The following is a 12,183-nucleotide window of genomic DNA, read 5'->3' on the forward strand; positions in this document are numbered from 1 at the left end:
CTGTTGTATTCAGCATTTCACTGTAAGGTCTACTACACCTGTTGTATTCAGCATTTCACTGTAAGGTCTACTACACCTGTTGTATTCAGCATTTCCCTGTAAGGTCTACTACACCTGTTGTATTCAGCATTTCACTGTAAGGTCTACTACACCTGTTGTATTCAGCATTTCACTGTAAGGTCTACTACACCTGTTGTATTCAGCATTTCACTGTAAGGTCTACTACACCTGTTGTATTCAGCATTTCACTGTAAGGTCTACTACACCTGTTGTATTCAGCATTTCACTGTAAGGTCTACTACACCTGTTGTATTCAGCATTTCACTGTAAGGTCTACTACACCTGTTGTATTCAGCATTTCACTGTAAGGTCTACTACACCTGTTGTATTCAGCATTTCACTGTAAGGTCTACCTACACCTGTTGTATTCAGCATTTCACTGTAAGGTCTACTACACCTGTTGTATTCAGCATTTCACTGTAAGGTCTACTACACCTGTTGTATTCAGCATTTCACCCTGTAAGGTCTACCTACACCTGTTGTATTCAGCATTTCACTGTAAGGTCTACTACACCTGTTGTATTCAGCATTTCACTGTAAGGTCTACCTACACCTGTTGTATTCAGCATTTCACTGTAAGGTCTACTACACCTGTTGTATTCAGCATTTCACTGTAAGGTCTACCTACACCTGTTGTATTCAGCATTTCACTGTAAGGTCTACCTACACCTGTTGTATTCAGCATTTCACTGTAAGGTCTACTACACCTGTTGTATTCAGCATTTCACTGTAAGGTCTACTACACCTGTTGTATTCAGCATTTCACTGTAAGGTCTACTACACCTGTTGTATTCAGCATTTCACTGTAAGGTCTACCTACACCTGTTGTGTTCAGCATTTCACTGTAAGGTCTACTACACCTGTTGTATTCAGCATTTCACTGTAAGGTCTACCTACACCTGTTGTATTCAGCATTTCACTGTAAGGTCTACTACACCTGTTGTATTCAGCATTTCACTGTAAGGTCTACCTACACCTGTTGTATTCAGCATTTCACTGTAAGGTCTACTACACCTGTTGTATTCAGCATTTCACTGTAAGGTCTACTACACCTGTTGTATTCAGCATTTCACTGTAAGGTCTACTACACCTGTTGTATTCAGCATTTCACTGTAAGGTCTACTACACCTGTTGTATTCAGCATTTCCCTGTAAGGTCTACCTACACCTGTTGTATTCAGCATTTCCCTGTAAGGTCTACCTACACCTGTTGTATTCAGCATTTCACTGTAAGGTCTACTACACCTGTTGTGTTCAGCATTTCACTGTAAGGTCTACCTACACCTGTTGTATTCAGCATTTCACTGTAAGGTCTACTACACCTGTTGTGTTCAGCATTTCACTGTAAGGTCTACTACACCTGTTGTGTTCAGCATTTCACTGTAAGGTCTACTACACCTGTTGTATTAGGCATTTCACTGTAAGGTCTACTACACCTGTTGTATTCAGCATTTCACTGTAAGGTCTACTACACCTGTTGTATTCAGCATTTCACTGTAAGTCTACTACACCTGTTGTATTCAGCATTTCACTGTAAGGTCTACTACACCTGTTGTATTCAGCATTTCACTGTAAGGTCTACTACACCTGTTGTATTCAGCATTTCACTGTAAGGTCTACTACACCTGTTGTATTCAGCATTTCACTGTAAGGTCTACTACACCTGTTGTATTCAGCATTTCACTGTAAGGTCTACTACACCTGTTGTATTCAGCATTTCACTGTAAGGTCTACTACACCTGTTGTATTCAGCATTTCACTGTAAGGTCTACCTACACCTGTTGTATTCAGCATTTCACTGTAAGATCTACCTACACCTGTTGTATTCAGCATTTCACTGTAAGGTCTACTACACCTGTTGTATTCAGCATTTCACTGTAAGGTCTACCTACACCTGTTGTATTCAGCATTTCACTGTAAGGTCTACCTACACCTGCTGTATTCAGCATTTCACTGTAAGGTCTACCTACACCTGTTGTATTCAGCATTTCACTGTAAGGTCTACTACACCTGTTGTATTCAGCATTTCACTGTAAGGTCTACTACACCTGTTGTATTCAGCATTTCACTGTAAGGTCTACTACACCTGTTGTATTCAGCATTTCACTGTAAGGTCTACCTACACCTGTTGTATTCAGCATTTCACTGTAAGGTCTACTACACCTGTTGTATTCAGCATTTCACTGTAAGGTCTACTACACCTGTTGTATTCAGCATTTCCCTGTAAGGTCTACTACACCTGTTGTATTCAGCATTTCACTGTAAGGTCTACTACACCTGTTGTATTCAGCATTTCACTGTAAGGTCTACTACACCTGTTGTATTCAGCATTTCACTGTAAGGTCTACTACACCTGTTGTATTCAGCATTTCACTGTAAGGTCTACTACACCTGTTGTGTTCAGCATTTCACTGTAAGGTCTACTACACCTGTTGTGTTCAGCATTTCACTGTAAGGTCTACTACACCTGTTGTATTAGGCATTTCACTGTAAGGTCTACTACACCTGTTGTATTCAGCATTTCACTGTAAGGTCTACTACACCTGTTGTATTCAGCATTTCCCTGTAAGGTCTACCTACACCTGTTGTGTTCGGCATTTCACTGTAAGGTCTACTACACCTGTTGTATTCAGCATTTCACTGTAAGGTCTACCTACACCTGTTGTATTCAGCATTTCACTGTAAGGTCTACTACACCTGTTGTATTCAGCATTTCCCTGTAAGGTCTACCTACACCTGTTGTGTTCGGCATTTCACTGTAAGGTCTACTACACCTGTTGTATTCAGCATTTCCCTGTAAGGTCTACCTACACCTGTTGTATTCAGCATTTCACTGTAAGGTCTACTACACCTGTTGTATTCAGCATTTCACTGTAAGGTCTACTACACCTGTTGTATTCAGCATTTCACTGTAAGGTCTACTACACCTGTTGTATTCAGCATTTCACTGTAAGGTCTACTACACCTGTTGTATTCAGCATTTCACTGTAAGGTCTACTACACCTGTTTTATTCAGCATTTCACTGTAAGGTCTACTACACCTGTTGTATTCAGCATTTCCTGTAAGGTCTACCTACACCTGTTGTATTCAGCATTTCCTGTAAGGTCTACTACACCTGTTGTATTCAGCATTTCACTGAAGGTCTACTACACCTGTTGTATTCAGCATTTACTGTAAGGTCTACTACACCTGTTGTATTCAGCATTTCACTGAAGGTCTACTACACCTGTTGTATTCAGCATTTCACTGTAAGGTCTACTACACCTGTTGTATTCAGCATTTCACTGTAAGGTCTACTACACCTGTTGTATTCAGCATTTCACTGTAAGGTCTACTACACCTGTTGTATTCAGCATTTCACTGTAAGGTCTACTACACCTGTTGTATTCAGCATTTCACTGTAAGGTCTACTACACCTGTTGTATTCAGCATTTCACTGTAAGGTCTACTACACCTGTTGTATTCAGCATTTCCCTGTAAGGTCTACCTACACCTGTTGTATTCAGCATTTCACTGTAAGGTCTACTACACCTGTTGTATTCAGCATTTCCCTGTAAGGTCTACCTACACCTGTTGTGTTCGGCATTTCACTGTAAGGTCTACTACACCTGTTGTATTCAGCATTTCCCTGTAAGGTCTACCTACACCTGTTGTATTCAGCATTTCACTGTAAGGTCTACTACACCTGTTGTATTCAGCATTTCACTGTAAGGTCTACTACACCTGTTGTATTCAGCATTTCCCTGTAAGGTCTACTACACCTGTTGTATTCAGCATTTCACTGTAAGGTCTACTACACCTGTTGTATTCAGCATTTCACTGTAAGGTCTACTACACCTGTTTTATTCAGCATTTCACTGTAAGGTCTACTACACCTGTTGTATTCAGCATTTCCCTGTAAGGTCTACCTACACCTGTTGTATTCAGCATTTCCCTGTAAGGTCTACTACACCTGTTGTATTCAGCATTTCACTGAAGGTCTACTACACCTGTTGTATTCAGCATTTTACTGTAAGGTCTACTACACCTGTTGTATTCAGCATTTCACTGAAGGTCTACTACACCTGTTGTATTCAGCATTTCACTGTAAGGTCTACTACACCTGTTGTATTCAGCATTTCACTGTAAGGTCTACTACACCTGTTGTATTCAGCATTTCACTGTAAGGTCTACTACACCTGTTGTATTCAGCATTTCACTGTAAGGTCTACTACACCTGTTGTGTTCAGCATTTCACTGTAAGGTCTACTACACCTGTTGTATTCAGCATTTCACTGTAAGGTCTACTACACCTGTTGTATTCAGCATTTCACTGTAAGGTCTACCTACACCTGTTGTATTCAGCATTTCACTGTAAGGTCTACCTACACCTGTTGTATTCAGCATTTCACTGTAAGGTCTACTACACCTGTTGTATTCAGCATTTCACTGAAGGTCTACTACACCTGTTGTATTCAGCATTTTACTGTAAGGTCTACTACACCTGTTGTATTCAGCATTTCACTGAAGGTCTACTACACCTGTTGTATTCAGCATTTCACTGTAAGGTCTACTACACCTGTTGTATTCAGCATTTCACTGTAAGGTCTACTACACCTGTTGTATTCAGCATTTCACTGTAAGGTCTACTACACCTGTTGTATTCAGCATTTCACTGTAAGGTCTACTACACCTGTTGTGTTCAGCATTTCACTGTAAGGTCTACTACACCTGTTGTATTCAGCATTTCACTGTAAGGTCTACTACACCTGTTGTATTCAGCATTTCACTGTAAGGTCTACCTACACCTGTTGTGTTCGGTGCAACAAATAAAATTTGATTTAATGAATCACGCTTCAACATCTGGCAGTCAGACAGACGAATCTGGGTTTGGTGGATGCCAGGAGAAACCTACCTGCCCCAATGCATAGCACTGCCAACTGTAAAGTTTGGTGGAGGATGAATAATGTCTGGGGCTGTTTTACATGGTTCAGATTAGGCACTTTTGGTCCAGTGAAGGGAAATCTTAACGCTACATCATACCATGACATTCTAGATGATTCTGTGCTTACAACATTGTGGCAACAGTTTGGGGAAGGCCCTTTCCTGTTTCAGCATGACAATGTCCCTGTGCACAAAGCGAGATCCATACATAAAAGGTTTGTTTAGATCTATGTGGAAGAACTTGACTGGCTTGCACAGAGCCCTGACCATCGAACACCTTTGGGATGAATTGGAACGCCAACTGCGAGCCAGACCTAATCGCTCAACATCAGTGCCCAACCTCACTAATGCTCTCGTGGCTAAATGGAAGCAAGTCCCCGCAGCAATGTTCCAACATCTAGTGGAAAGCCTTCCCAGAAGAGTGGAGGCTGTTACAGCAGCAAATGGGGACCAACTCCATAATAATGCCCATGATTTTGGAATAAGATGTTCAACGAGCAGGTGTTCATTTACTTTTGGTCATGTAGTGTACATGAGCTGTAAGGTGCCACTAAAAGATGGAATTGTGTTTTTTCAGCAGGCTTCACAATCTCACATAGTAACATTTCAGAGCTTGGATGAATGTCTGTGCCGTTGTTCTCCTTGAATCCCTCCCTCTCCTCGACCACTCACCCTCCAGCTGGCCTCATCCCCCTGCTCCTCAGCCCCATTGTGAAGGTAAACCACATCAAAGAAGAAGTAGGGAGACAGCAGCATGCTCTACAGGATGAGACAAGGACAGTTAGTGTATCTGTTCAAATAATACCACAAAACACTGAAAGAGCTAGGTCTCACCACAGATATAAGACACGTGATACACAGCTGTACAAAATAGTATTCAGTGAAGTCAGAGCAGTAGACGTCTGATTAGGTGATGGACACAGTGTTGGTATAGTAGTAGAGTTAACAGTAGACAGTAGTAGGTTGATAGTGTTGGTATAGTAGTAGAGTTAACAGTAGACAGTAGTAGGTTGATAGTGTAGGTTGATAGTGTTGGTATAGTAGTAGAGTTAACAGTAGACAGTAGTAGGTTGATAGTGGTGGTATAGTAGTAGAGTTAACAGTAGACAGTAGTAGGTTGATAGTGTTGGTATAGTAGTAGAGTTAACAGTAGACAGTAGTAGGTTGATAGTGTTGGTATAGTAGTAGAGTTAACAGTAGACAGTAGTAGGTTGATAGTGTTGGTATAGTAGTAGAGTTAACAGTAGACAGTAGTAGGTTGATAGTGGTGGTATAGTAGTAGAGTTAACAGTAGACAGTAGTAGGTTGATAGTGTAGGTTGATAGTGTTGGTATAGTAGTAGAGTTAACAGTAGACAGTAGTAGGTTGATAGTGTTGGTATAGTAGTAGAGTTAACAGTAGACAGTAGTAGGTTGATAGTGTTGGTATAGTAGTAGAGTTAACAGTAGACAGTAGTAGGTTGATAGTGGTGGTATAGTAGTAGAGTTAACAGTATACAGTAGTAGGTTGATAGTGTTGGTATAGTAGTAGGTTGATAGTGTTGGTATAGTAGTAGAGTTAACAGTAGACAGTAGTAGGTTGATAGTGGTGGTATAGTAGTAGAGTTAACAGTAGACAGTAGTAGGTTGATAGTGGTGGTATAGTAGTAGGTTGATAGTGGTGGTATAGTAGTAGAGTTAACAGTAGACAGTAGTAGGTTGATAGTGGTGGTATAGTAGTAGAGTTAACAGTAGACAGTAGTAGGTTGATAGTGTTGGTATAGTAGTAGAGTTAACAGTAGTAGGTTGATAGTGGTGGTATAGTAGTAGAGTTAACAGTAGACAGTAGTAGGTTTATAGTGTTGGTATAGTAGTAGAGTTAACAGTAGACAGTAGTAGGTTGATAGTGTTGGTATAGTAGTAGAGTTAACAGTAGACAGTAGTAGGTTGATAGTGTTGGTATAGTAGTAGAGTTAACAGTAGACAGTAGTAGGTTGATAGTGTTGGTATAGTAGTAGAGTTAACAGTAGTAGGTTCATAGTGTTGGTATAGTAATAGAGTTAACAGTAGACAGTAGTAGGTTGATAGTGGTGGTATAGTAGTAACAGTTAACAGTAGTAGGTTGATAGTGTTGGTATAGTAGTAGAGTTAACAGTAGACAGTAGTAGGTTGATAGTGTTGGTATAGTAGTAGAGTTAACAGTAGACAGTAGTAGGTTGATAGTGGTGGTATAGTAGTAGAGTTAACAGTAGACAGTAGTAGGTTGATAGTGTTGGTATAGTAGTAGAGTTAACAGTAGTAGGTTGATAGTGGTGGTATAGTAGTAGAGTTAACAGTAGACAGTAGTAGGTTGATAGTGTTGGTATAGTAGTAGAGTTAACAGTAGACAGTAGTAGGTTGATAGTGGTGGTATAGTAGTAGAGTTAACAGTAGACAGTAGTAGGTTGATAGTGTTGGTATAGTAGTAGAGTTAACAGTAGACAGTAGTAGGTTGATAGTGTTGGTATAGTAGTAGAGTTAACAGTAGTAGGTTGATAGTGGTGGTATAGTAGTAGAGTTAACAGTAGACAGTAGTAGGTTGATAGTGGTGGTATAGTAGTAGAGTTAACAGTAGACAGTAGTAGGTTGATAGTGTTGGTATAGTAGTAGAGTTAACAGTAGTAGGTTGATAGTGGTGGTATAGTAGTAGAGTTAACAGTAGACAGTAGTAGGTTTATAGTGTTGGTATAGTAGTAGAGTTAACAGTAGACAGTAGTAGGTTGATAGTGGTGGTATAGTAGTAGAGTTAACAGTAGACAGTAGTAGGTTGATAGTGTTGGTATAGTAGTAGAGTTAACAGTAGTAGGTTCATAGTGTTGGTATAGTAATAGAGTTAACAGTAGACAGTAGTAGGTTGATAGTGGTGGTATAGTAGTAGAGTTAACAGTAGTAGGTTGATAGTGTTGGTATAGTAGTAGAGTTAACAGTAGACAGTAGTAGGTTGATAGTGTTGGTATAGTAGTAGAGTTAACAGTAGACAGTAGTAGGTTGATAGTGGTGGTATAGTAGTAGAGTTAACAGTAGACAGTAGTAGGTTGATAGTGTTGGTATAGTAGTAGAGTTAACAGTAGTAGGTTGATAGTGGTGGTATAGTAGTAGAGTTAACAGTAGACAGTAGTAGGTTGATAGTGTTGGTATAGTAGTAGAGTTAACAGTAGACAGTAGTAGGTTGATAGTGGTGGTATAGTAGTAGAGTTAACAGTAGACAGTAGTAGGTTGATAGTGTTGGTATAGTAGTAGAGTTAACAGTAGACAGTAGTAGGTTGATAGTGTTGGTATAGTAGTAGAGTTAACAGTAGTAGGTTGATAGTGGTGGTATAGTAGTAGAGTTAACAGTAGACAGTAGTAGGTTGATAGTGGTGGTATAGTAGTAGAGTTAACAGTAGACAGTAGTAGGTTGATAGTGTTGGTATAGTAGTAGAGTTAACAGTAGTAGGTTGATAGTGGTGGTATAGTAGTAGAGTTAACAGTAGACAGTAGTAGGTTTATAGTGTTGGTATAGTAGTAGAGTTAACAGTAGACAGTAGTAGGTTGATAGTGGTGGTATAGTAGTAGAGTTAACAGTAGACAGTAGTAGGTTGATAGTGTTGGTATAGTAGTAGAGTTAACAGTAGACAGTAGTAGGTTGATAGTGTTGGTATAGTAGTAGAGTTAACAGTAGTAGGTTGATAGTGGTGGTATAGTAGTAGAGTTAACAGTAGACAGTAGTAGGTTGATAGTGTTGGTATAGTAGTAGAGTTAACAGTAGACAGTAGTAGGTTGATAGTGTTGGTATAGTAGTAGAGTTAACAGTAGACAGTAGTAGGTTGATAGTGGTGGTATAGTAGTAGAGTTAACAGTAGACAGTAGTAGGTTGATAGTGTTGGTATAGTAGTAGAGTTAACAGTAGACAGTAGTAGGTTGATAGTGTTGGTATAGTAGTAGAGTTAACAGTAGACAGTAGTAGGTTGATAGTGTTGGTATAGTAGTAGAGTTAACAGTAGACAGTAGTAGGTTGATAGTGTTGGTATAGTAGTAGAGTTAACAGTAGTAGGTTGATAGTGTTGGTATAGTAGTAGAGTTAACAGTAGTAGGTTGATAGTGTTGGTATAGTAGTAGAGTTAACAGTAGACAGTAGTAGGTTGATAGTGTTGGTATAGTAGTAGAGTTAACAGTAGACAGTAGTAGGTTGATAGTGTTGGTATAGTAGTAGAGTTAACAGTAGACAGTAGTAGGTTGATAGTGTTGGTATAGTAGTAGAGTTAACAGTAGACTTAGTAGTAGGTTGATAGTGGTGGTATAGTAGTAGAGTTAACAGTAGACAGTAGTAGGTTGATAGTGTTGGTATAGTAGTAGAGTTAACAGTAGACAGTAGTAGGTTGATAGTGTTGGTATAGTAGTAGAGTTAACAGTAGACAGTAGTAGGTTGATAGTGGTGGTATAGTAGTAGAGTTAACAGTAGACAGTAGTAGGTTGATAGTGTAGGTTGATAGTGTTGGTATAGTAGTAGAGTTAACAGTAGACAGTAGTAGGTTGATAGTGTTGGTATAGTAGTAGAGTTAACAGTAGACAGTAGTAGGTTGATAGTGTTGGTATAGTAGTAGAGTTAACAGTAGACAGTAGTAGGTTGATAGTGGTGGTATAGTAGTAGAGTTAACAGTATACAGTAGTAGGTTGATAGTGTTGGTATAGTAGTAGGTTGATAGTGTTGGTATAGTAGTAGAGTTAACAGTAGACAGTAGTAGGTTGATAGTGGTGGTATAGTAGTAGAGTTAACAGTAGACAGTAGTAGGTTGATAGTGGTGGTATAGTAGTAGGTTGATAGTGGTGGTATAGTAGTAGAGTTAACAGTAGACAGTAGTAGGTTGATAGTGGTGGTATAGTAGTAGAGTTAACAGTAGACAGTAGTAGGTTGATAGTGTTGGTATAGTAGTAGAGTTAACAGTAGACAGTAGTAGGTTGATAGTGTTGGTATACTAGTAGAGTTAACAGTAGTAGGTTGATAGTGTTGGTATAGTAGTAGAGTTAACAGTAGACAGTAGTAGGTTGATAGTGTTGGTATAGTAGTAGAGTTAACAGTAGACAGTAGTAGGTTGATAGTGTTGGTATAGTAGTAGAGTTAACAGTAGACAGTAGTAGGTTGATAGTGTTGGTATACTAGTAGAGTTAACAGTAGTAGGTTGATAGTGGTGGTATAGTAGTAGAGTTAACAGTAGACAGTAGTAGGTTGATAGTGTTGGTATACTAGTAGAGTTAACAGTAGTAGGTTGATAGTGGTGGTATAGTAGTAGAGTTAACAGTAGACAGTAGTAGGTTGATAGTGTTGGTATAGTAGTAGAGTTAACAGTAGACAGTAGTAGGTTGATAGTGTTGGAATAGTAGTAGAGTTAACAGTAGACAGTAGTAGGTTGATAGTGTTGGTATACTAGTAGAGTTAACAGTAGTAGGTTGATAGTGGTGGTATAGTAGTAGAGTTAACAGTAGACAGTAGTAGGTTGATAGTGTTGGTATAGTAGTAGAGTTAACAGTAGACAGTAGTAGGTTGATAGTGTTGGTATAGTAGTAGAGTTAACAGTAGACAGTAGTAGGTTGATAGTGTTGGTATAGTAGTAGAGTTAACAGTAGACAGTAGTAGGTTGATAGTGTTGGTATAGTAGTAGAGTTAACAGTAGTAGGTTCATAGTGTTGGTATAGTAATAGAGTTAACAGTAGACAGTAGTAGGTTGATAGTGGTGGTATAGTAGTAGAGTTAACAGTAGTAGGTTGATAGTGTTGGTATAGTAGTAGAGTTAACAGTAGACAGTAGTAGGTTGATAGTGTTGGTATAGTAGTAGAGTTAACAGTAGACAGTAGTAGGTTGATAGTGGTGGTATAGTAGTAGAGTTAACAGTAGACAGTAGTAGGTTGATAGTGTTGGTATAGTAGTAGAGTTAACAGTAGACAGTAGTAGGTTGATAGTGGTGGTATAGTAGTAGAGTTAACAGTAGACAGTAGTAGGTTGATAGTGTTGGTATAGTAGTAGAGTTAACAGTAGACAGTAGTAGGTTGATAGTGGTGGTATAGTAGTAGAGTTAACAGTAGACAGTAGTAGGTTGATAGTGTTGGTATAGTAGTAGAGTTAACAGTAGACAGTAGTAGGTTGATAGTGTTGGTATAGTAGTAGAGTTAACAGTAGTAGGTTGATAGTGGTGGTATAGTAGTAGAGTTAACAGTAGACAGTAGTAGGTTGATAGTGTTGGTATAGTAGTAGAGTTAACAGTAGACAGTAGTAGGTTGATAGTGTTGGTATAGTAGTAGAGTTAACAGTAGTAGGTTGATAGTGGTGGTATAGTAGTAGAGTTAACAGTAGACAGTAGTAGGTTTATAGTGTTGGTATAGTAGTAGAGTTAACAGTAGACAGTAGTAGGTTGATAGTGGTGGTATAGTAGTAGAGTTAACAGTAGACAGTAGTAGGTTGATAGTGTTGGTATAGTAGTAGAGTTAACAGTAGACAGTAGTAGGTTGATAGTGTTGGTATAGTAGTAGAGTTAACAGTAGTAGGTTGATAGTGGTGGTATAGTAGTAGAGTTAACAGTAGACAGTAGTAGGTTGATAGTGTTGGTATAGTAGTAGAGTTAACAGTAGACAGTAGTAGGTTGATAGTGTTGGTATAGTAGTAGAGTTAACAGTAGACAGTAGTAGGTTGATAGTGGTGGTATAGTAGTAGAGTTAACAGTAGACAGTAGTAGGTTGATAGTGTTGGTATAGTAGTAGAGTTAACAGTAGACAGTAGTAGGTTGATAGTGGTGGTATAGTAGTAGAGTTAACAGTAGTAGGTTGATAGTGTTGGTATACTAGTAGAGTTAACAGTAGTAGGTTGATAGTGTTGGTATAGTAGTAGAGTTAACAGTAGACAGTAGTAGGTTGATAGTGTTGGTATAGTAGTAGAGTTAACAGTAGACAGTAGTAGGTTGATAGTGTTGGTATAGTAGTAGAGTTAACAGTAGACAGTAGTAGGTTGATAGTGTTGGTATAGTAGTAGAGTTAACAGTAGACAGTAGTAGGTTGATAGTGGTGGTATAGTAGTAGAGTTAACAGTAGACAGTAGTAGGTTGATAGTGTTGGTATAGTAGTAGAGTTAACAGTAGTAGGTTGATAGTGGTGGTATAGTAGTAGAGTTAACAGTAGACAGTAGTAGGTTGATAGTGTTTGTATAGTAGTAGAG

General features: G+C 38.9%; 1 protein-coding gene across 1 annotated transcript in view; it reads right to left on the reverse strand.

Annotated features, from left to right (window-relative positions):
• Nucleotides 1–12,183, reverse strand: part of babam1 (BRISC and BRCA1 A complex member 1) — a 33,859-nt gene that overhangs the window by 5,532 nt on the left and 16,144 nt on the right. The window contains exon 8 of the mRNA XM_065009263.1: nucleotides 5,656–5,742. Coding sequence (XP_064865335.1) covers nucleotides 5,656–5,742 — 87 coding nt within the window. The remainder of the gene's footprint in view (nucleotides 1–5,655; nucleotides 5,743–12,183) is intronic.

This window comes from Oncorhynchus nerka, linkage group LG24, assembly GCF_034236695.1.
Source record: "Oncorhynchus nerka isolate Pitt River linkage group LG24, Oner_Uvic_2.0, whole genome shotgun sequence".
Classification (NCBI taxonomy): Eukaryota; Metazoa; Chordata; class Actinopteri; order Salmoniformes; family Salmonidae; genus Oncorhynchus; species Oncorhynchus nerka.